Source organism: Phalaenopsis equestris, unplaced genomic scaffold, assembly GCF_001263595.1.
Source record: "Phalaenopsis equestris unplaced genomic scaffold, ASM126359v1 Scaffold000006, whole genome shotgun sequence".
NCBI lineage: Eukaryota > Viridiplantae > Streptophyta > Magnoliopsida > Asparagales > Orchidaceae > Phalaenopsis > Phalaenopsis equestris.
The window spans coordinates 709066-730246 of NW_018164448.1; the positions used below are offsets into that span (position 1 = coordinate 709066).

The 21181-nt window shown below is 32.8% G+C and overlaps 2 protein-coding genes across 4 annotated transcripts in view; one reads left to right on the top strand and one right to left on the bottom strand.

Moving 5' to 3' along the window:
• The window catches only part of LOC110018200 (vimentin), a 23112-nt gene extending 9096 nt beyond the window's left edge, over positions 1 to 14016 (top strand). For 2 of the 3 annotated variants that reach the window (XM_020715438.1, XM_020715440.1), the window contains exons 10-15: positions 961 to 1001; positions 11197 to 11286; positions 11622 to 11726; positions 12143 to 12307; positions 13547 to 13656; positions 13757 to 14016. In XM_020715438.1, the coding sequence (XP_020571097.1) occupies positions 961 to 1001; positions 11197 to 11286; positions 11622 to 11726; positions 12143 to 12307; positions 13547 to 13656; positions 13757 to 13832 (587 nt within the window). In that variant the 3' untranslated portion in view covers positions 13833 to 14016. The remainder of the gene's footprint in view (positions 1 to 960; positions 1002 to 11196; positions 11287 to 11621; positions 11727 to 12142; positions 12308 to 13546; positions 13657 to 13756) is intronic. The other variant, XM_020715439.1, reaches the window with a different exon arrangement.
• Positions 14017 to 18807: 4791 nt separating this feature from the next.
• LOC110018241 (mannose-specific lectin 3-like) lies at positions 18808 to 19807 on the bottom strand. The gene has a single exon (XM_020715504.1). The coding sequence runs from the start codon at positions 19737 to 19739 to the stop codon at positions 18978 to 18980; it is 762 nt and encodes a 253-aa protein (XP_020571163.1). The 5' UTR covers positions 19740 to 19807; the 3' UTR covers positions 18808 to 18977.
• Positions 19808 to 21181: the final 1374 nt, after the last annotated feature.

A 21181-nucleotide genomic window follows, 5' to 3' on the forward strand; every position in this document is an offset into this window, starting at 1 on the left:
TGAGCGGCGCGTGTTCGGCTCGCTAAGCGAACGAGCCGAACACGAACACACTTTTTGAGCTCGAAATATAGCCTAGCTCGAGTTCGGCTCGTTTGCACCCCTACATTGAGTGATGTTCAGACATTGGCCGAAGCAGATCAAGGACCCCACCTTCATTCATACTATCACCCATAGTAGGAGGAGCCAGTAGTACACTAGAGGTAGGTGTGAAAACTGTCCAAAGGTGATAGAGTTAATCAGAGTGGGAAGAAGCCCGAGTGGAACAGTACGCCCAACAAAATGTCCGCAAGGAAGTGTTTCAGATGTCATGGGTTTAGCAAGCACATTTAAGCGCATTTGCATACTCTAGCAGTGCCACACATATAAGTGCATTTGCTCAGTAACTATTTCATTGAGAACTATATTTGAAAGTGGGAACTCAGGGAAATTTCGCCAAATTTTTATATTGCCTCTTTAATTAGTGATTTAATCTCTCATGGCTTGGCGTACCCCCAGTTTTTTTTTCCATTATTTAGCCTCTCATTCATGGTCACTTGTTCCCTTTAATCGTTGTCCTATTCATCCTATGGTAAAGTGTTAGCATCTAGTGGGTCTTTCATTTGGAAATGTGTTGAAAAATATGCTTTAGTTTTATTGCCCTTTGCTACTGATAGGCGTCTTAGCACAACAAAGTGCCTCCCTCTGGACACTATTGGATATGCATCATGTTGTAATGGGGTTTTCTGTTATGGGATTTTCTCCTAAATCAAAGCAATTTTTGGGCACACTTTGAGCATGTTACCGAGCATGTTACTTCTTTGTTTCTTTATTTGTGGTTCTGTATGCTGTCTTTTAAGCTCCTTTTTGAAACTTTCTATATGTATTTTGCATGCAATTCGAAACTCTGCCTAGATATATATTATGCTTTATTGCTTTTACTTTATATGGACGCATCAAATCATTCAAAGTTGTTTCCTACAGAAGAGACCTCAGATTCAGCTAACCAAAAGGCTTTTTCTCTGGTAAATTTCTCCTCCCTATACAATAATTATGAGTTATATGTTTTCCTTTTTAATCTCTGTATGAAGGATGGGATCTGTGCTTACTTTACCATAACTTGTAGATACTTTGTCAACTGCTGATTATGCTACAACTATGTTCATTGAACAACGCCTTTCATTGCAGTATACCAGATTAATTTGCATAATACTTCTTATCAGCATACCAGATTAATTTGCATAGTACTTTTTACGTAATTGTTCTCACAGCTCTGTTTGGATTTCACCAATTGTTTTCAAAACAGTTATGGTTGCTTGGGCTAATTTTATTGGGATTGTACGTTCTGTATTTTTTTTCCTAACATATCTATACCTTTTTTTTTATATTTTCTTGTACTCTTATTATTCCCTTGTGTTGGTAAGCTACCCTAAAATAATTTACTATGTAAAACTGAAAACCCATCAAGAAATCTTTAGATTTTCCTGACTATGATCTGTTCTCCACCCAACTTCTATTAGTGATTGTTTATTTATCTTTAATCAGCTTTTGCGTGCCATATGCTTTATTAATCTGTTGTAATAGATAGCTGTGCATGAATTAGGCAATCCATTCTTTGATTGTCACTAATGCTGCATTAAATCAGCACTCCACCTAGTTTTTTGGCTTAAGGATGCCACTGTTGAGGATGAGTTGAAGAGAATCAGCTATTCGTTTTATCTTCAAACTGTCTAATTTTTGTTCTTCCATGGTAATTTATGTTGTGTTGCTTCATGCTGTGTCATGCTTAAAATGTTTCCTTCTTGCCGAATTCCTTTTTTATCTACAACATCAATTTTAAATTGTGTTTCTGGTATCTGTCAAAGATGGTATCGAGTAAATAAACTACAACGTGGATAGTTTTATCTAAATGGTTTGGCTCTGAGTAATAAGAAATGGAGTTATTTCGAGCAGTTAAATGGATGAGAGGTCAAGGATTTTGATCAAATTATTTATATTAAAATTGAAGCTGATAAAATCTTGATTAAAGGTAATGATATCAAGGACAAATGTTATTTTGAGAAAATGCTATGCGAGTAATTTAAGAACTTCCTTTGGAGGAGAATAATTACAATATAATGATATATATTATAGATTGATCCAAAAAAATATATTGGAGTTTACTCTGAATAGGAATTATAAGGACAAGGCTTTAGATCCATATATGATACTATTGAGGTTTGGAGAGTTATGGGATCTTGTAGTGATTTAATTAATAAATCTTTTTAATATATATTAAAAATGAAGATGATGCTATTTGATTCTATCAATATTTTGTCAAAAAAATTTGAAAATAAAAATGTTGTTCAAGATTATGCTAAGTGGTAATCAAACTTATGAGTCATATAATGAATCTATGTGATGATAAGGAAACAAAGAAAAATGGCATCAATTTTGGAAAATTAATTTGTTCTTATGCCATTAAGATCTTTTGTTTAAGTGTTTGTTTTATTAAGACAATTAATGAAGAGGCATGGATAACAAAGAAGGCATATTTTATATGATTTTTATTGATTTCAGACAGGCATATGATTTGAGTATCAAATGAATTAATTTAGTGCATATAATTAAAAATGCATTTCAAAGTTTTGATGGCGTTATTAAAGATATTCATGATTGTGCACGGACTAGTATTAAACTCTTTTGGCTCTTATTAAAATAGTAATACAATTTTAGGCATTAGACTGTTTTTTTGCTTTTAGAGCTTCTATATTCCTTCATTAATTATTTTGAATGTGGTCAAGCAAATGTTGAATTTGCCTTTTTTTATTAAAAAAAAAAAATTGAATGAGATCAAGTTGATATTAAACTTCCAACTTTCTTGAAGTTGGTAATTAGACATTTCTAAATTTAAGAGCTTCTATTTTTTTATATTTTATATCAAGGATCAACATTGATTTTGTCTCTTTTTATATTGGGTATGAATAAGTTTATTGATGATATTTAAAATGAAATGTCTTGATGGATGATTTTCACCGACGGTTTAATCCTAATTATTGTTGCTTTTACTAAAATAAGTGAAAAATTAGAGCAATGGATGAAATTTTTTGAAGCATTAGGCCTTATAAAATAATGATTAAATTTATGTAATTTTAGTTATGTTAAAATTTATCATATAATATCATTAGAAGATAAGTAGATTGTCTGTATCATAGATTTTAAGTATTTTGCATCTTTTATTCAAAATAATGGAAGTATAGATGAGGAGATAATTTTTAGAATAAATGTTTGATGGTTAAAATAAAAGGGTCCATGAGTTTTGTGCAATGAGAAGAATAGTAAGGTTTAAAGATAAATTTAATAAAGCAACAATTAGGATGGTGATATATGAATTTAAGCTTTGGGTTGTGAAAAGTCATTAATATTTTAGTTGAGCATGTAGAAATGAGAAATTTAAGATGTTTTACAAAATAAGAAAAATAAATATAAGAATGATTACATTATATGAAAGGTTGGAGTGACTTTTGAAGATAATATGGCTAAAAGTAAATTCAAGTGGTTTGGATATGTACAATGAAGGGTAAAAAATGTATCCTTTAGATTACTAGATGAAATTTGTGTCCAAATATTAGGAAGAAAAATGTGCATCCTCAGTTTATATGTATAAAGGTTGTTCAAAGTGATTTGCGCAGAATAATATTTAATATCTCAATTAACACTCAATACAAACGCGTGAAAATGTGTGTTCATTATGCTAGTCCATGGTTGATGAGGCTAATTATGATGGCGTTAATGAGCCTCTTGTTCCATTAAATAAATTTTGTGCAAAGATTATTAATATGAATTGTCTTTTTTGTTTTTTTTTTTAAGTTGCTTGATTTTTTTCTTGAGATGTGAAAGAATAGAAAGGAAAATTTAGAGGGCGAAAAGGAGTTGTGGTATGGGGTGCTATGTGAGCTTCATGCATCGGGTATGCCTTTATTTGTTTTAATGAGGGAGAAAAGATATATGTCATGTTGGAAATAATATATGGAACGGGTATAGGTTAAAATATAACTCTTTTAGTATTTTTTTGTCGTGTTTGGGTTGACCAGAAACCTAAGGTTCAAAAAAAAAAAACAACGGCCCATTTATTTTTTCTGTTTAAAATGGATTTTTTTTTTTTCTGACTAATCGACAATCCTCCTTCACCTCAACGAGTTATATTCAACTTAATTATGTTGAGTTAAAACAAATTGTATAAATCATATGATAAATTTGTCATATGTATTGGGTGTGGTTCAATTGGGTCTATGTGCAGTTAGGTTTGAGTTAGACCTTCTAACCCATTTATAACCCATATAGTAATTTGGTTTGGTTTGAATTAAGTATATTCATGTTGAGTCAAATTCAGGTTAAAGTTGGCTTTGCTAACCTGAATTGACAACCATTATAGGAATGACGGTAAAGATTAGATGATAGCTGCTGCTGATGATTTATGATATCTATTAGGTTGATGACGATAAGAATGGCGGTCACAGTTTCAATAATACTCCTGATGATATTCATTATAATATAAATCTTTGGTATAAGAATAAGAAGTATGAATTTATATTTTAAGATTTATGATATATGCTGATAGGAATGGTAGTCGTAGTTGTAATAATACTCATAATAAGATCCATTATAACATAATTCATCGCCATAAGATTAAAAACTATGAATGCATATGCAAAAAAATAAAAACTATGATGTATATGCAATTTTGTCTTATGCATGCATGTATGACTTCAAAGACATATATATATATATATTGATGGCATGCATTCATATATGACTTCAAAGACATTGATGTTTTACTTGTATGTAAATTAAATCTTTAATAATGTTTTGAATTTATATCCGTACGAGCTTCATGAAATAGGTTAATAAATTTTTAATATGATTCAAAATTGAGCTAAGACAATTTTGTAGCCGCACTAGCCAGTTTATATGAATGTGCTGTTTCTCTTTGAGCATTAAGCATATATATTACACTGATCAATTTTATTAAAGATGTGATGGCAATCGAAGAAGGAATCCATGAAGATTAAGACTAAGGTGGTGTTTGGTTGCAACTTTGATTACGTTTAATAGGATTTATCAAATCCGATAAATCCGGATTTATCAAATTACGATTCTGCTCGCGAAGGATGGCAGAATAAATCCATCTTGTAGTCGGATTTACTAAATCCGGATTTACGTCCTATAAGGGACGGAATGTGCAAAGACGAGGCGAAACATGAGAAAATTACATTTAACGGGGTTTTGAATTTAATTTTAATTTTTTTAGCGTTTGACTGGATTTAAGTTAAATACATTAAATAGGATGCTACCAAACACCACCTAAGGTTAGAATTAAAGTTTTATTTTTAATTTAATTTTTTATTTTTTATTTTTTTTAATTTGGTGGTGGTGTTTAAAGTATAATGAGAAGCGATGGATAAGCATTGGTAAAGTTTATATATGATTACCTTCAAAGAAGTTATCTTGGATTACCAAGTAGTGTAGAAAGTAGATATGCTTGATCCCAATTAATGTAGGAGGAATTGATCTGATGCCAATTAGCTGCTGGGCTATTGATAATGACTTTACAATCTTCTTCTTCTTTCTTCAATTTAGGATTTCTTTTATTTATCCCGTTATATTTGAGAGAATTGAAGGGAGGAGTTTGACTGAAGAAAAGGGAGCGGAAATATAGGGTTCCTGCAGGAAACCGTGAAGCTTCTCAGGGAGTGAACCTTTTGGTGAAGGATGAGTATTATCTTGTTAAATCCTATCAAGAGGGAGGGGAGAATTTAACAAAATGAGGTGCGGTTGGAAGTGTCGCTTAGGAGGGGAAACTGTAAGAAAAAAACTTTGTAGAGAGGGGAAGGAGAGATAAGAGGGAATCTTTCAATTTCATTGATAATTGACTATCTTACTAACATGGCTCCAAGTCCTAGCTTTAAAAATAGCAACAATAAATTTAATTTCAAATTTAAAACTTACATTTATATAAGTTTTTAAATGAAAATAAGAATAATTCTTAAACTAACTAAATAAAATTCTGGAAAAAAAATCCCAATTGCTATAAGATTCTAGAATAATTAGAATTGTTTTTTATGCATGTCTTGGACTGGTTGAAATCCAATTTGATTTACAACATTAATGTTTTTTTTTTCTTTTATAGATTATTGTGTGGCTATACAAATCTTTGTATAATTAGCTATGTAATATAATAGGGAATACTTGTAAGTAATTAGGTAATTTTCTTATTTAAAGATATAAGCAATTAGGTAATTTTCTTATTTAAGATATAAGCAATTAGGTAATTTCTTTATTTAAGAGGTGGTATTCCTATAAGTAGATGTACCTTATAAAGCATAAAAAAAAGAAGAAAGTATTTTTCTCTCGTTGTTTATGTTTTCATGGTATCAGAGCAGGAATAAAATTCTTGGAAAACCCTAGCCTCTCCTTGTTCAGCCGTGAGAAAACGCGTCGTCCCTTTCTTTTATCATGTCTGAAAGTACAAATGACTCTGCTACCTCTACTCAGCCCTCCATCCTGTCGTTTGTTTCCGCACCACTCTCCTCAAATCCACCGAAAATCATCCAGTCCAGATCACCACAATCCGGCTCAATGGTGACAATTTTCTACGCTAGTCTCAATCGGTGAGGATGTACATTAGAGGAAGAGGGAAGATAGACTACATAACAAAGAAAGTTTGTGAGCCAACCACTACAGATCCATCCCACGCAACCTGGGATGCATAAAATTCCATGATAATGACCTGACTGGTGAACTCTATGAAAGAGGAGATAGGCGCAAACTACATGTGTTACTCTACTGCCAAAGAACTCTGGGAGAATGTGGCTATAATGTATTCGGATATGGGTGATCAATCACAGGTTTATGAACTTTCCCTGAAGCTTGGTTATATTCGTCAAGGTAAGATTTTGTCACAAAATATTTTAATTCTTTCAAGAGAATATGACAACCTAGACTTGTTTAATGATCAAGAGTGGAAGTGTTCTGATGATGCTAGTAGGTATAAGACCATTGTTGATGCAAATAAAAATTTTAAATTTCTTGCTGGTCTTAATGAGGATTTTGACGAGGTAAGGGGTAGAATTATTGGGAGAAGTCCCCTTCCTTAAGTCCATGTGGCTTTCTTGGAAGTTCGCGCAAGGAAACTTGAAAAAGAGTAATGTTTAACAAGAAATCCACTCCTACCCGCATACCTGAGACTTCGGCATTCAATTCTGAAGTTCATATGAGCAAGCGGAATGCTTCACATCCACAAAAGAAAGAGGAGAAACCCTGGGTGTGGTGTGATCATTGCAACAGGTCACGATACACTAGAAAAATCTGCTGGTATCTCCACGAGAAACCTGCAGATTGGAAGCCATGGAACAAGCACCAGCCACCTACTGCAGACACTGTTGCTGAACAAATCAACCATTTAACAAGGGAGCAAATCAATCAACTCCTGAATCTTCTAAACCCTAATTCGGCTACTAGTACTCCAAATTGTTCTCTGGTACATGCAGTTAGAAAATTAAACCCTTGTATTATTGATTCTGAAGCTTTTAAGCATATGATAAATTTACACCATTTATTTTATTCATATAAGCCATGTTCTGACCATGAAAAGGTTCGTATTGCGGACGGTAGTTTCTCTTCTATTACTAGAAAGGAAAACATTAACATGTCCAAGAGTATATGTCTTAAATCTATTCTCCATGTTCCAAAACTCAAACGTAATATTCTATCCGTTAGCAAACTTTCGAAAGATTCTAACTGCCGTGTAATTTTTTATGAATCTTCTTGTGTCTTTCAGGATCAGAAGTCGGGGATGATGATTGAGAGAGCTTAAGAGATAAGAGGACTTTACTACTTTACGGACACTATTCCTAGTAATAAAAATGTTTAAAGCTTACGACAGTATGAGTTCAAATACTGCATTAAAAAAAAATAATGGAATAACATCTTAGACCAGACCATCCAAGTTTTTCTTATTTAAGACATCTATTTCCTCATATGTTTAAGGGTGTTAATTGTACCTTACTTAAATGTGAAACATATTATTTGGCAGAAAGTCATCGCATAAATTTTGCTCCAAAACCATACTATTCTTCAAAACCTTTTTTCATGATCCATAGTGATATTTGAGGGCATTCAAAAATCAAAACATTATCTGGAAAAAGGGATTTTGTGACTTTTATTGATAATCTCACCAAAATATGTTGGGTTTATCTTATAAGCAAGAAATCAGAAGTTGAAAAACTCTTTCAAGATTCTTATAACATGATTGAAATTCAATTTGATACAAAAATATGCATCATTAGAACAGACAATAGAACTGAATACTTTAATGAATGTTTAGGAGAGTTTTTAATAAACAAAGGCATAATTCATCAATCCAAATGTCGTGACACTCCATAATAAAATGGAATTGCTGAAAGAAAAAATAGACATTTACTTGGGATTGCTCGGGCTATTATGTCTTCAATGAAAATTCCTAAATATTTATGTGGGAACGTCGTTTAGCATCATATTTAATAAATCGAATGCCCACTTGAGTTTTACTATATATAACTCCTCTAAACAAGCTAACAAACATTTTTTAATTCTACGAATGTCTTCAAATATTCCTTTAAAAATCTTTGGATGCACATGTTTTGTTCATATTCCAAATAAATTTCGATCAAAATTTGATCCAAAATCTAAAAAATGCATTTTTCTTTGATATGCTTCGAACAAAAGGGGTTACAAATGTTTAACCCTATCATAAAAAAAACTTACATTAGTATGGATGTGATCTTTATGAAAAAAATTCCTTTCTTTCACAAAAATACATTTCAGGGGGAGTATAATACAGATGAAGAAGATGATTTTTGACACATCTCTGATTCACTACCAATAATTGTTCTAACACCAAATACACCTGAAGTTCTTAATAAAAATGAGTCGGAAATAGTTGTTGAAAGTAATAAAAATCAGGAAAATCCTAGTAAAAAACCACCATAAATTATCTTGTCTAACACGGGGAGAAATATTGCAGAATAAAGAACCTCTGGTTTATTCTAGGAAAAGACTCCATAAAAGGAAAATTTTTCAAATTGAATCTTTAGTTCCCTCCCAATTTAAAGAACCGAATGATGACCCTCAAGAAACACATGTAATTTTCTATCATGACCTTATTTTTTCATCAACAAAAGCTCAAGATTCTGAGATTATGAATCTGGATCTTCTTATAGCCTTTAGAAAAGGAACACATTCTTGTAATACCAACCATCTTATTACGAAATAACTATCCTACAAAACAATCTCACACAAACATCAAGCTTTTTGGTCAAAAATTTCTAGTATGTTTGAACCCAGAACAATCCAGGAAGCACTTAGTAATCTGAATTGAAGAATAGCAGTAAAGGAAGAAATGGATACTATGTTGAAAAATGAAACCAGAGAAGCTGTCACTTTACCAAGAAACAAGTATATTGTTGGGTGTAAATGGGTCTTCACTGTTAAAGTCAAAGCTGATGGGAGTGTCGAAAGATATAAAACATGACTGGTAGCGAAATGGTTCACTCAGACTCAAGGAATTGACTATCAAGAGACCTTTGCTCTTGTAGCCAAGATAAATTCTATTCGTGTTCTACTGTCCATAGTAGTAAACCGTGATTGATCCTTACATCAGCTCGACGTTAAAAATGTCTTTCTAAATGTTGAATTAGAGGAGCTATTCATGGATCTTCCACCAGGATTTGAGAACAAGTTTGGAGAAGATAAGGTGTGCAGATTGAGAAATTCTTTTATGGGCTCAAGCAATCTCCTCGCGCCTGGTTTGAGAAGTTCGGAAAGGTGATTAAAAAGTATGGATATACTTTGAGTCAAGCTTATCATACCATGTTCTACAAACATTCAGAAACTAGTAAACTTACTATACTTATTGTCTTTGTCGATGATATTATACTTTTAGGAGATGATGCTAGAGAAATTGAAATATTGAAAGAAAGATTGGCCACATAATTTGAGGTTAAAAATCTGGGGCGGGTCAAGTATTTTCTCGGAATTGAATTTTCTAGATCAAAGGAGGGGGTTTTTATTAATCAGCTGAAGCATGTACTCGACTTGCTCAGTGAAACCGGAATGCTTGGGTGCAAAGCAGCTGAAACCTCGATTGAACCAAATAAAAAGTTACAAGTGACAAATAAAATAGATGGTGTTAATAAAGAACAATATTAGAGACTGGTGGGAAGGCTAATATATCCTTCACACACTCGTCCTGATATAGCTTTCGCTGTTAGTATGGTAAGTCAGTTTATGCACTCTCCAAACGCTCATCACTTGTAGGCTGTGTATCAGATCCTTAGATATCTGAAAGGAACGTTTGGAAGAAGACCACTATTCAAGAAACATGAGCACTTATAGAAAGAAACATTTACAGACGCAGATTAGGCTGGGAGTATTATAGATAGAAGGTGAATCTCAGGGTACTGTATGTTTTTAGGAGAAAACTTAGTAATGTGGAGGCAAGATGTCGTGGCAAGAAGCAGTGTTGAAGCTGAATTCAGATCTGTGGCTCACGGGATATGTGAAGTTTTATGGATCAGAAGTATTTTTAAGGAGTTAAAAATTCATAGTCCACCACCAATGAAGGTGTACTGTGATAATAAGTTTGCAATCGCCATTGCCCACAATCATGTCCATTATCGAACAAAACACGTAGAGAGAGACAAACACATCATCAAAGAAAAAAATTGACAAATGAGATATCTGCATGATATACGTTCTTTCCCACAACCAAGCTGCAGATATTCTAACGAAAGGTCTTCATAAGATACAGTTCAACAGTTTAGTGTGCAAGTTGGTTCTAAAGGGTATTTTCATGCCAACTTGAGGGGGAGTGTTGAAAATCCAATTTGATTTACAACATTAATGTTTTTTTTTTCCTTTTATAGATTATTGCGCAGCTATACAAATCTTTGTATATTTAGCTATGTAATATAATAGGAAATCACTATAAGCAATTAGGCAATTCCTTATTTAAAGATATAAGCAATTAGGTTTTTTTTCTTATTTAAGATATAAGCAATTAGGTAATTTCCTTACTTAGGAGGTGGTATTCCTATAAGTAGATGTACCTTGTAAAGCATCAAAAAAAGAAGAATTCCTCTCTTTGTTTATGTTTTCAGACGGCATGTTTGTTGTACTCTCTAATGTATCTTACTTTGGCAGAAGGACAAGGAGAAATTTGAGAAGCAATTGCATGATATGGCTTTGATGGTTGAGAGGCTTGAAAGTAGCCGTCAGAAGCTGCTGACAGAGGTGTCTATCAAAATTTTCTTTTGGGGCATTTACATACACATCACCAAATTCTTATATATTTTTATATATAACACCTAAACTTTACTTTTTACATTTATACCTCCCAAATTTTCCATATCACTAAAAAAATACCACCATTTTAAATTTTAAAAAGTGAAATACACATTTTCATTCATATGTAATGTTGCATTTATGTAAAAATTAAAGTTTAGGTGTTAGATATATAAATTCATAGGAATTAAGTGGTATGTGTGTAAATATTCATTTTACTTTTTAACTGTGCTCTAGATAAATTTTCTATGTGGCTTCTGACATTTTATGCGAGATTTTTGTAGATTGACTCACAATCTTCTGAGATTGAAAGGCTATTTGAGGAAAACTTTAATTTGTCAGCTTCGCACCAAGATGCATTGGGGCTTGCCGTGCAGTGGGAAAACCAGGTGCTCTTTTTTGTATTTTAAGAAAAAGATTTTTCAAAATTTTTAACTTTAGAAATTCTTTTTTGGCACGCATGTTTTTCAGCACATCGAATATTATATTTCTTTTTCCCCTTATCTTACTAACATGTCTCACCTCTCTTCTTCTTCTCTTTATCTCCCATAATTAAATCTTTTAGTTGATGCTTGATGAACTAATCACAAGTGGATTAAACTGCTGCCTGGTTTTGGATGGCCACTAATTAAATCTATATATATTGCAAAATTTCTTTTTCTTTCATAGTGATTGGATGGGAATTGTTATTTTTTGCATGATTTTTGCTTTTGAATTTTTTCAAATTAGATGGATTGGTTTGTTTAACCGTTTCTGCATCTTCTTGGCTTCAAGTTCTACTCATATGTATTTAACTGAAATATAGGTTAAAGACTGTTTGAAGCTGAATGAAGAGCTTCGTCTTCTGCTTGATAAACTCAGGTCGGAGCAAATCCACTCCATGCAACCAAGAGAAAACAGTGCTCGATTTGATGGTATTGCAGATGTTTCTATTCATCATGAACAAGTCACTGAAAACCAACTTCTTAAGGTATGTCATAAAACATGAGTTTGAAGCAGTTTTTTCTCTTTTTATTTTTTTTTATTTTTATTTTTTTATCAACTTGAACATGATGTTTTTTGTTAATTTTTTTATTAGCAAATGCTATATCATTTTTTCGGGAATTCTTACATGAAAAAGGTCATCTGTTTTTGATTTTAAATACTATGGAAAAACTCTGGTAATTGCCTAAAATATTTTCTCTCCATCCAAGTATTGTATTTTGTTATTAATTGTTTTATTATGTTAAATAAGGCATAATTTGCTACAAACCATGTACAGTAAATCATCTTTCAATTAGTCTGTTATGTATATTTTGTGTAAGAATGGTGTTAATTTTGTAAATATCGATTCCTTTTTTATAAATCGGTTTCTGCCATTAGGAGAAAAGACTGCTTTTTGCAGATTTTAGCTCAGTTCATTTATACGTTATTACAGAATGCTCTCGATCAAGTTGAATCTCGATGTAGTATTTGAATTGAAATTTTATAGAATTTAAATTTAGGACCTTTTGAACTCCAAGTTAGCAAACATTAAATGTGTTCCAATCCAAAGTCCAAATGAGCTTGAATCAAGTACTTTAAGAGCATTTGGAAACCATGTGACTTTATTTGTTGTACAATTATTTTTTACTATTTCATTTTTATGTTCAATATAGGTGTCTCGATGAGAGGAATTTAATCGAGCTCAAGGTCACTTAAAAGCAATGCCATTTAAGGCGCTCAAAGTTTAAAAAATGATTTGCAATCAATGAAATTATTATTTACTATTTCATCTGATGGAGTGTTGTAAGTTTTTGTTTAAAATAATCGGAATGTCATTAAAAAAAAAACCTACACTTTTTACAAAGTGACTTGAACTTGATATTGAAGAAAGCTTGGAGATTTAAAGGACTGTAGAGCACTACTTGATGCTTGATGCTTGATGCTAACGATAACCACCAGCTATCACAAACACTTAACTATGATGGCCTAATTGTTATCAGCTGACCATCGTCATCTAATTATCAATTTTTTGATTATCATTTCTTGACCCTTCACTCATCATTGCTTTCCCAATATTTTCAGCTATAACCACAAGAAATTGAGCCAGTGTTTTAAACTTTGTAATCCCTTCTCCTTCAATTGACTGGAAAATTGTGAGCTGTTTTAAATTTCGTTTAGTGTATAACATATTGAGGTTTTATTCAGTTCCCGTATAATTCAACTTCACCTTCCTTTTTTTTTAAAGGACCGGCTTGCTAAAGAACAAAGTAGAGCTGAGGCACTATCGGCAGAGATCCTGAAGCTTACAGCTGAGCTTAAACGTGCAGCTCAAGCATACAATAATCTCACCCGCCTGTATTTGTCTTTCCTATCGCTTGCTGGCTTTCTTTTATTATGCAGATTTTTCTCATCCGTCCACCTTAAATCTCATTTGTTTTCTTTCCATGATATGCAGATATCGGCCTGTGCTTCGTAACATAGAGAATAATCTTATGAAAATGAAACAGGAGAGTTTTGTCACTATTCACTGAGGTCCTCACAACATGAGAAATCGGTAACCCAACCTGAACTGACTGCTCCTTATCTGAATTACAATGATTTTACTGTATACTTGGGTGAACAAATGAGAATTTCTCAAAACCATCAATCTTGTTAAGAAATTCTTTATATAAGCCAACTACGAAACATTTGGTAAATATAAATCCATTTCTGTTCGACGCCAAGCTTACTAGATTATTGTTGGGTTTGAGAGCTGTATTGCTTGCAAAATTTATAAATTTATTTGATAAATTGAGTTTTGAAACAATTTTATTTTAGTGTAGATGTAGATGGTTGTATTCTTTTTTGCTCTCTTTCATTTTTTTTATCCAAAATTGAGAAAATAGGTGCACAATTTTTTGATTGTGTAGATGTTTAACTTTGTTTTGTAATTATATTTTTTTGTGTTAGGCCTGTACATATATTTGCTTATAGTCTTTAGTATCATCGGTTTTTTATGTTCAAAATGAGCAAACAAAATAAGTGTGCAATTCTCTAATATCGTTTTGCGGTTTGTACAGGTATGTGCACATTAATTTTGATCACCCAAAAATTATATTTGATCAGTCATGGACTAAGAATTAAAAATTTTTAGAAATAAATTTAGGATTATTTGAAAACTAATTCTGGCAAATTTATAGTTGAAATATCCATTTTGATAAGATGAAGCCATTGAAATAACAGGTGATCATGATCCTATGCTTGAAATGTGCCTAAATCAAGCAGTTGAAATATCATATGAAAATTTGGAGCATTAGTCAATGGATCTAATGATCTATAAATTTTGTATGCTTAGACTAATATAGATGGTATTTTGTATTCTTATGCGAAAATGGAGGGCCTTGACTAGTCAAATTGAACAAGATAAAAAATATTTAATTTTAATATCACTAAGGCAATCAAACTTTCAAAATATTATTATACAAATAAGGGGAATTCTTTCAAGTTCTTTGATGGAGTTTCTTAGGATTTTGTTAGAAAAAATAAAAAATGTCAGTCCAGAAATTTATAAATAAATTCTTAATTCTCTATTAAATTGGTTGGACTGAACTCAAGGAGACAACTCAAAGATATGGAGAATGCTAGAGCTCTACATGTTTTTTTATTGTTGCTATTGGACATAATCAGTCAATCAATATCATCGGGCCACCGTTGTCAAACTAACACTGTTAGTTGCTGCTTACTCGTCATTGTCTAACCATAGCTGTCCATTTGCTGCTATCAGACTACTATCTTTGAACTATGACCATTTGATTGTTGTTGTCGAACAACCATCATCGTTTTCAAGTTGTCTTTAGAACCATCATTGTCAGTCGTTATCGAACCATGCTTGTTGACCACCACTATTAGACCGCTCCTGCTTGACCATTGCCATATGTTGGTTATTACCTAATCACTGTAACCCTCTGGCCATTGCCGCCCGGTCATAAACGTCAAGTCTCGGCTACACAATCTCCACCATTGAAATGATGTGCTTGGCTTTGGTTGCTCCATTGCCAATAGGCTACAATTGTCTGATCACCATTGCTTGGCAATTATTTTTCTACCGTCATATCACCTGATTGTAGTCATCTAATAACCATCGTCAACAACAATTGTTTAACCGCCATCACTTTTGTTTGACCATTGTTGCTTCATTAGGTCTCTTGATCATCTTCAACTGACTACATTTATTTGACAACAATCACCCAAACACCGTCGATCGACTATGGTCACTTGACCACCATTGCACAACAATGGCCCTTCAACTACCACCATCACCTTACCATTATCTTTTGATCATTGTTGCTCGACTATAATCCCCCCGAGCATTATCATCAGACTCAGTCTCTCAACCATAATTACCCGATTATAAGCTTTTGTCACTCGATTGCAATCTCCTGGCCATTATTGTTTGACTATACCAAAACTCGCTTACTCTTTGACTTGTCCTCGTTTATAAGATTGATGCGTATTGTAAGCACATGTCTTAGCTTTTAAGGGTGATGCATGCCATCAATGTATACTATTATTTTTAATATTGTTGCATATTATTGGCATCAATGTTGGCGCCCTCTGACTTTGTCGTTGGCAAAGCTGATACATGTTTCCGGTTCTCGATATCAAACTAATGTCTGTACTAGAATCATTGACGTCTGATCTTCTCTCATGATTTTTCTTACTTATATCGTGAAAACTATACACCAAATTTTGTTTGTATTATATTGTATCAACACATTCTCCAATTTCACGAACAAACATTAACTGTAAGTGACAATGGACACTAATAAACCAATCTAATTAGGCTGGCTCAATGATTTTTTATTTTGGGTTTTTAACACATTACAACTCTTATAGAAAACTATGACATTGTAATGTCTTAGTTTCAATATTTATCAAAATCCTTATTTCAATGATGATTGTTTTGGCACGCAATATATATTTCTGTTTATATATATATATATTCATTTTTTTTGTTGCCTTTTATTTTTATTTCTATGTTTTTCAAACCTTTTTGTACCGTGTTAACAACTGTGTACTTCTGTTTTCTTTAAAAAAATAAAAAATAAAAAAAAAAAAACTGCTGACATCGATTTTATAATTATAATCATATTTTATTTCAGTATTATATTAACTATGGTTCCATCACCTTTAGAACAATTACATTTCTTTTTTTTTTTTTTTTTGCGAACCGGTTTGTCTGAAATCTCTTGGCTTTTCTCTCCCAAATGGATTTGAAAAAAAGTGTTCATCACTCTATAGTATCATTTTATGGAAAATATTACGTCCAGATAATAGACATGTGGATGACGACGCATGTCAAACACACACTATGGTGTAATTTGTGCATCATCCACATGTCGGACTTACGGGATTATGATATGCAAAATCACCTTTCATCATTCTGTTAGCAATTGTGATTTGATTTAGCTGGTGAATACTTATTTTTCAAAATTAGGGAACCTTTGCTGCTATATCTCTCTCTTTTATTGTTGTGTGGAATCTAGCAATTTGTGCACGTCAATTTTATTACAATGTTATTTTACGTTAGGTTCTTTCTAGCCATTATTTCTTCAAAATTTTTGAAAAAAAAAAAAATGGTCAAAAAACTCTTTAGTGTCTAAGCTGTCAAAGTGGCTCTTTGTTCGGGAATAACTCGTGTTTAGCTCGCTAATTAAACATATAAAGTTTTGTTTGTTGACTCGTTTTGACTCAAAAAAATAAATTATATATATTGATGAATATTATTTTTAAATAATGTAAAATTGGGTTTTTTTTATGTTTATTTTTTAATTTATTTTTTTGTTTTTTGAGATGGTTGAATCATGTCATGATCTGCATTCAAAACATCGCCACTGTGACACATGTTATCGCCGCTGGCCCACCTGTGTCATTGCTTTTCATCAACCGCCCGTCATCTCACCATTTGCCCTGACAAGACAAAGAACGGATAGGAATACCGGTTATCTTTATTATTGAAAATATAATCCCACATATCATTATAATAAAATTTAAGAGCACGTTTCATATTATTTTTTAGTTGATATAACTTTTACATAATTTATTTTTTTTTTACTTTTAAAATCAATTTAAATTATAATTAAAAATATACAATATATACAAAATATATTTGCTAATTTTTAGTAACTATTTCAATGAGACATTTTAATTTAAATGAACATATAACAATAAAAAAATAAAAATTATGTCATGCGGTTCTCAAAATGTTCACCGAATTCTTATATATTTATTTGTGTATAACACCTAAATTTTGGTTTTTATACTTAAGCCACTTAAATTATTCATATCAAGACAATATACACATTTTTCTATTTTAAAATGTGAAATACACAATTTTATATGTAAAAATTGAAATTTAGGTGTTAAATATCTGAATTTTTATTCAATTCTATATAAAAATGTACATTTTTTAATTGTATCAAAAATGTCTTTTAGAAGTTTTTAATTGATTAATTTAGGACATATGCGTCTAACATGCTAGTTATGTGCTTGTCCTCTTTTTTTAACAATATTTAAATTGAACACTTCTATATCATGTTTGATAAGTGTTGAAATCATGTTTGTATCTGATACGAGTTCAACACTGCACATTTCTTTAAATAGAAGTGTTCATGCATCATAACTCTACACAGTAAATATCAATTTATTTTCAATAATTTTTATGATCATTTTATTAGTTTTAGAGCAATTTAAATGCATAGTATAGTAGCTAAGCTATATTACATGTGGTATGCATGTATTTATGATTAATTCCACTCAAACTCCCCCCCAAAAAAAAAAATATACAAAAACAAACTTTTTTAAAGAAAAATATATTTACCCTATGTAAATAATAAGCTTTTTTTAAATACACATAAATACAATTCTTGGTGTGCGTGTATGTGAGTAGGGTTGTAATAAGGTGGTTAAAAAGTCAAAAGCACAAACTTGGCCGACGTTCAACTTGTTTGAAATTAGTTCATTTGAGTTAATTAGAAAAATATATGTCAAATATTTTATTCTAAAATTTACTATTTCTATGCAATAAAAAGAAAGATCCAGATGATCACATACATATAAATAAATAGAAATATAATATATTTTTATTTAAATAATATATATAATTTTTTTTTTAATTTCTAGTTGAGCACAATAGAACAACCAATAAATTTGTACCATTAAAACAAGAACTTTTTTCGACATTCCAATATACAAGTCTTCTTATCCACACATTTTTTGCTTGAAAAAAATATTCTCATCCATACATAACAATATATAATTTATCAATTAAAAGTCAAAATAATAATATTTTTTTTATGTAAAAACAAAAATTTATTTGTGATATAAATATAAAAAATAAAAAATAAAATATAAAATATTATTAGATACAAAAACACAGATAAATTAGTTGGTATGACAGTAAATGCCATAATGCATCCGAGTGATGCTAAACGTGTAAAGGATGATAAATCTGGATAGGAACGCCAACGAGATGCCAACCTATCAAAAAAAATAGTTAAAACTTATGCAAAAAAGCACCGCAGACACAGGATAAGAAGACTTTTCGCTAAATTACACATCAGCCCCCATCTATTCCGCAACCACTGTCTGCTCCCAATCCCCGCGTCCAAATGTAAAAACAAAAAACAAAACCCTAATTAATATAAAACACTCGAAGCAGCAGTAGACCAGATCGCCGGCCCATAAACCGCCGCCCGGCCGTCGCTCTGCACCACCAGCACATAAAACCCGTCAACATCCCCCGCTTTGCTCGCCCACACGATCTTCAACCCCTCGTCGACGATTGCGAGCTGGCCGCGCTGATCGAGCCTTAGAAAGCAATTCTTCCCCTTCCCCTTCGTCTCGCTCTCCCAAACAACCCCTTCCGATGCCCTAACCAGCTCTAAACTGCAATCATTCGTCATAACCAGGGAATACTCTCCGCTCACCAGCTTCGAGTTATCGTAGAGAACCTGGGAGGAGAAGATGTGGTTGCGGGAAATGGTCGGCGAGTGGTTGGTCGGCGCGGGGGAGGCGAGGCGGGGGGTTGACCAGATCGACGGGCCGTAGATGGAGAGGTGGCCGTCGGGGCGAAGAAGGGCGGCGTAGAGGCCGATGTGGTTGGGGGGAGAGGAAGACCAGATGGGGGAGCGGTTGGGGGTTTGGATGAGGAGCTGGCCGCGGTGGGTGAGGGTGAGGGTGCAGTTAGTGGAGAGGAGGTTGCGGGTGTTGGATTGGAAGTGGAGGGTGGGGTTGTAGATGGCGAGGTTGCAGTCGTTGTGGAGTTTGAGGGCGGCGTTGCGGGCGGAGAGTTGGGTGTTGCTGCGGAGGATGTCGCCGGTGAGGAGGAGGTTGGTTGGGGTGGAGGAGGAAGTGGAGGGGAGGAGGAGGAGGAGCAGCAGCAGGGTAGGTGGTGCCATGACCTGTAAGAATGCTCTGTGATGGATTTTCGCTTGATTTGTTTTTGGATGAGATTATTTATTTGGAAGAGGTGTGGTGGATGGAGACTGGTTATGTTTTAATGTATGCGGATAGGTCTACACTGTTTTATGCGGACATCAAGGCATAAATGGGCCATAAGCTACGCTATGCATTTTTACTGGATTTTGGTTTACATTCATTTTAGTTTGATAGGATATATTTATTTGAATGTGATTATTTTAAGAGGAATAGAAATATTAGTTTTTTTAATAAATTTAGTATTCTTTCATTCATTTTTTTTTTAATTTTTCGTTTGAATATTTAAATTCATGGTAAAATCTCATATTATATTTCTTATGTTTTGATGCGTGCTAGAAAATTTACGACAGTAGAGTAATATGTTATCGTCTTAGCGTTGAATGAAAATTCAACACAGATTCACGTAAAATAAAATAAACAACAATGATATTAGAAGTTCTTACGTAGAAGACATATAAAAGAAAAAAATTGTGGGATCTGACCCAGATGTAAAAATTCATTATATATTGATGATTACGGAGACCCCATGTGCCACAAACGGGAAATGATTACTAGATTTTCCAATTTACAACGTCAGCTGACGGTCGGTGGTGGTTGATGAAGACATTGGTGCTCGACGGCAGTCGGTGGTTGTCGACATTGGTCGGCAGTGGTCGATGACAATCGACGGTGATTGACGGCAGTTGGTGGGGGTCGACAACGGTCAGCGATCGACGGTGACAGAGGTGGTGCTTGACTTCAACTCCTCAAAGTTCTATGTTCTCTGTCAAGCTCGTGGCCTCCTCTCATGAGAGGGGTGGGGTTGTATTTAGTGTTTTTGGTGCAATTAATTAAGAAATATGAATCACTATGATCGAACGATCCAGTGATTTTTATTTTATCAGACAACATTTGATGAACAATTGAGATTCTTAATGATGTCGGAATTGAACAATATTGGACTCGTTGGATTCTTCATGTTGAGACGCTCGATTCGGTTGTAAGCTTGATAAATTCAACAAACGTATAACCTTTTAAATACGTATAAAAAAAATTCTAATAGTGGTTAGTGACTTGATCTAAGCTTGATTTGACTCATATTAAACTAATTTTGGTAACATCGAGTTCTTGTCGAGCTGAACAATTTGACTGTAATTTTACTAAAATCGGAGTTCTGGATAAGTTTTTATCGAGATTTAAATATTTCTTGCTCAAAAAATTACCTCGAAATCCATATCATGTCCATCGATTCATGTCGAATGATATAAATTTGCTCGAGATGTATTATATTTATTAAATTATTAACATGTATAAATGGATTGATTCAATTATTCAAAAAAATTTATCGAAGGATTAATTTTGTAAATAGTAATAATTTAAACTGTTCCTAATGCTCATATATATATATATTTGCTTGAAAAAA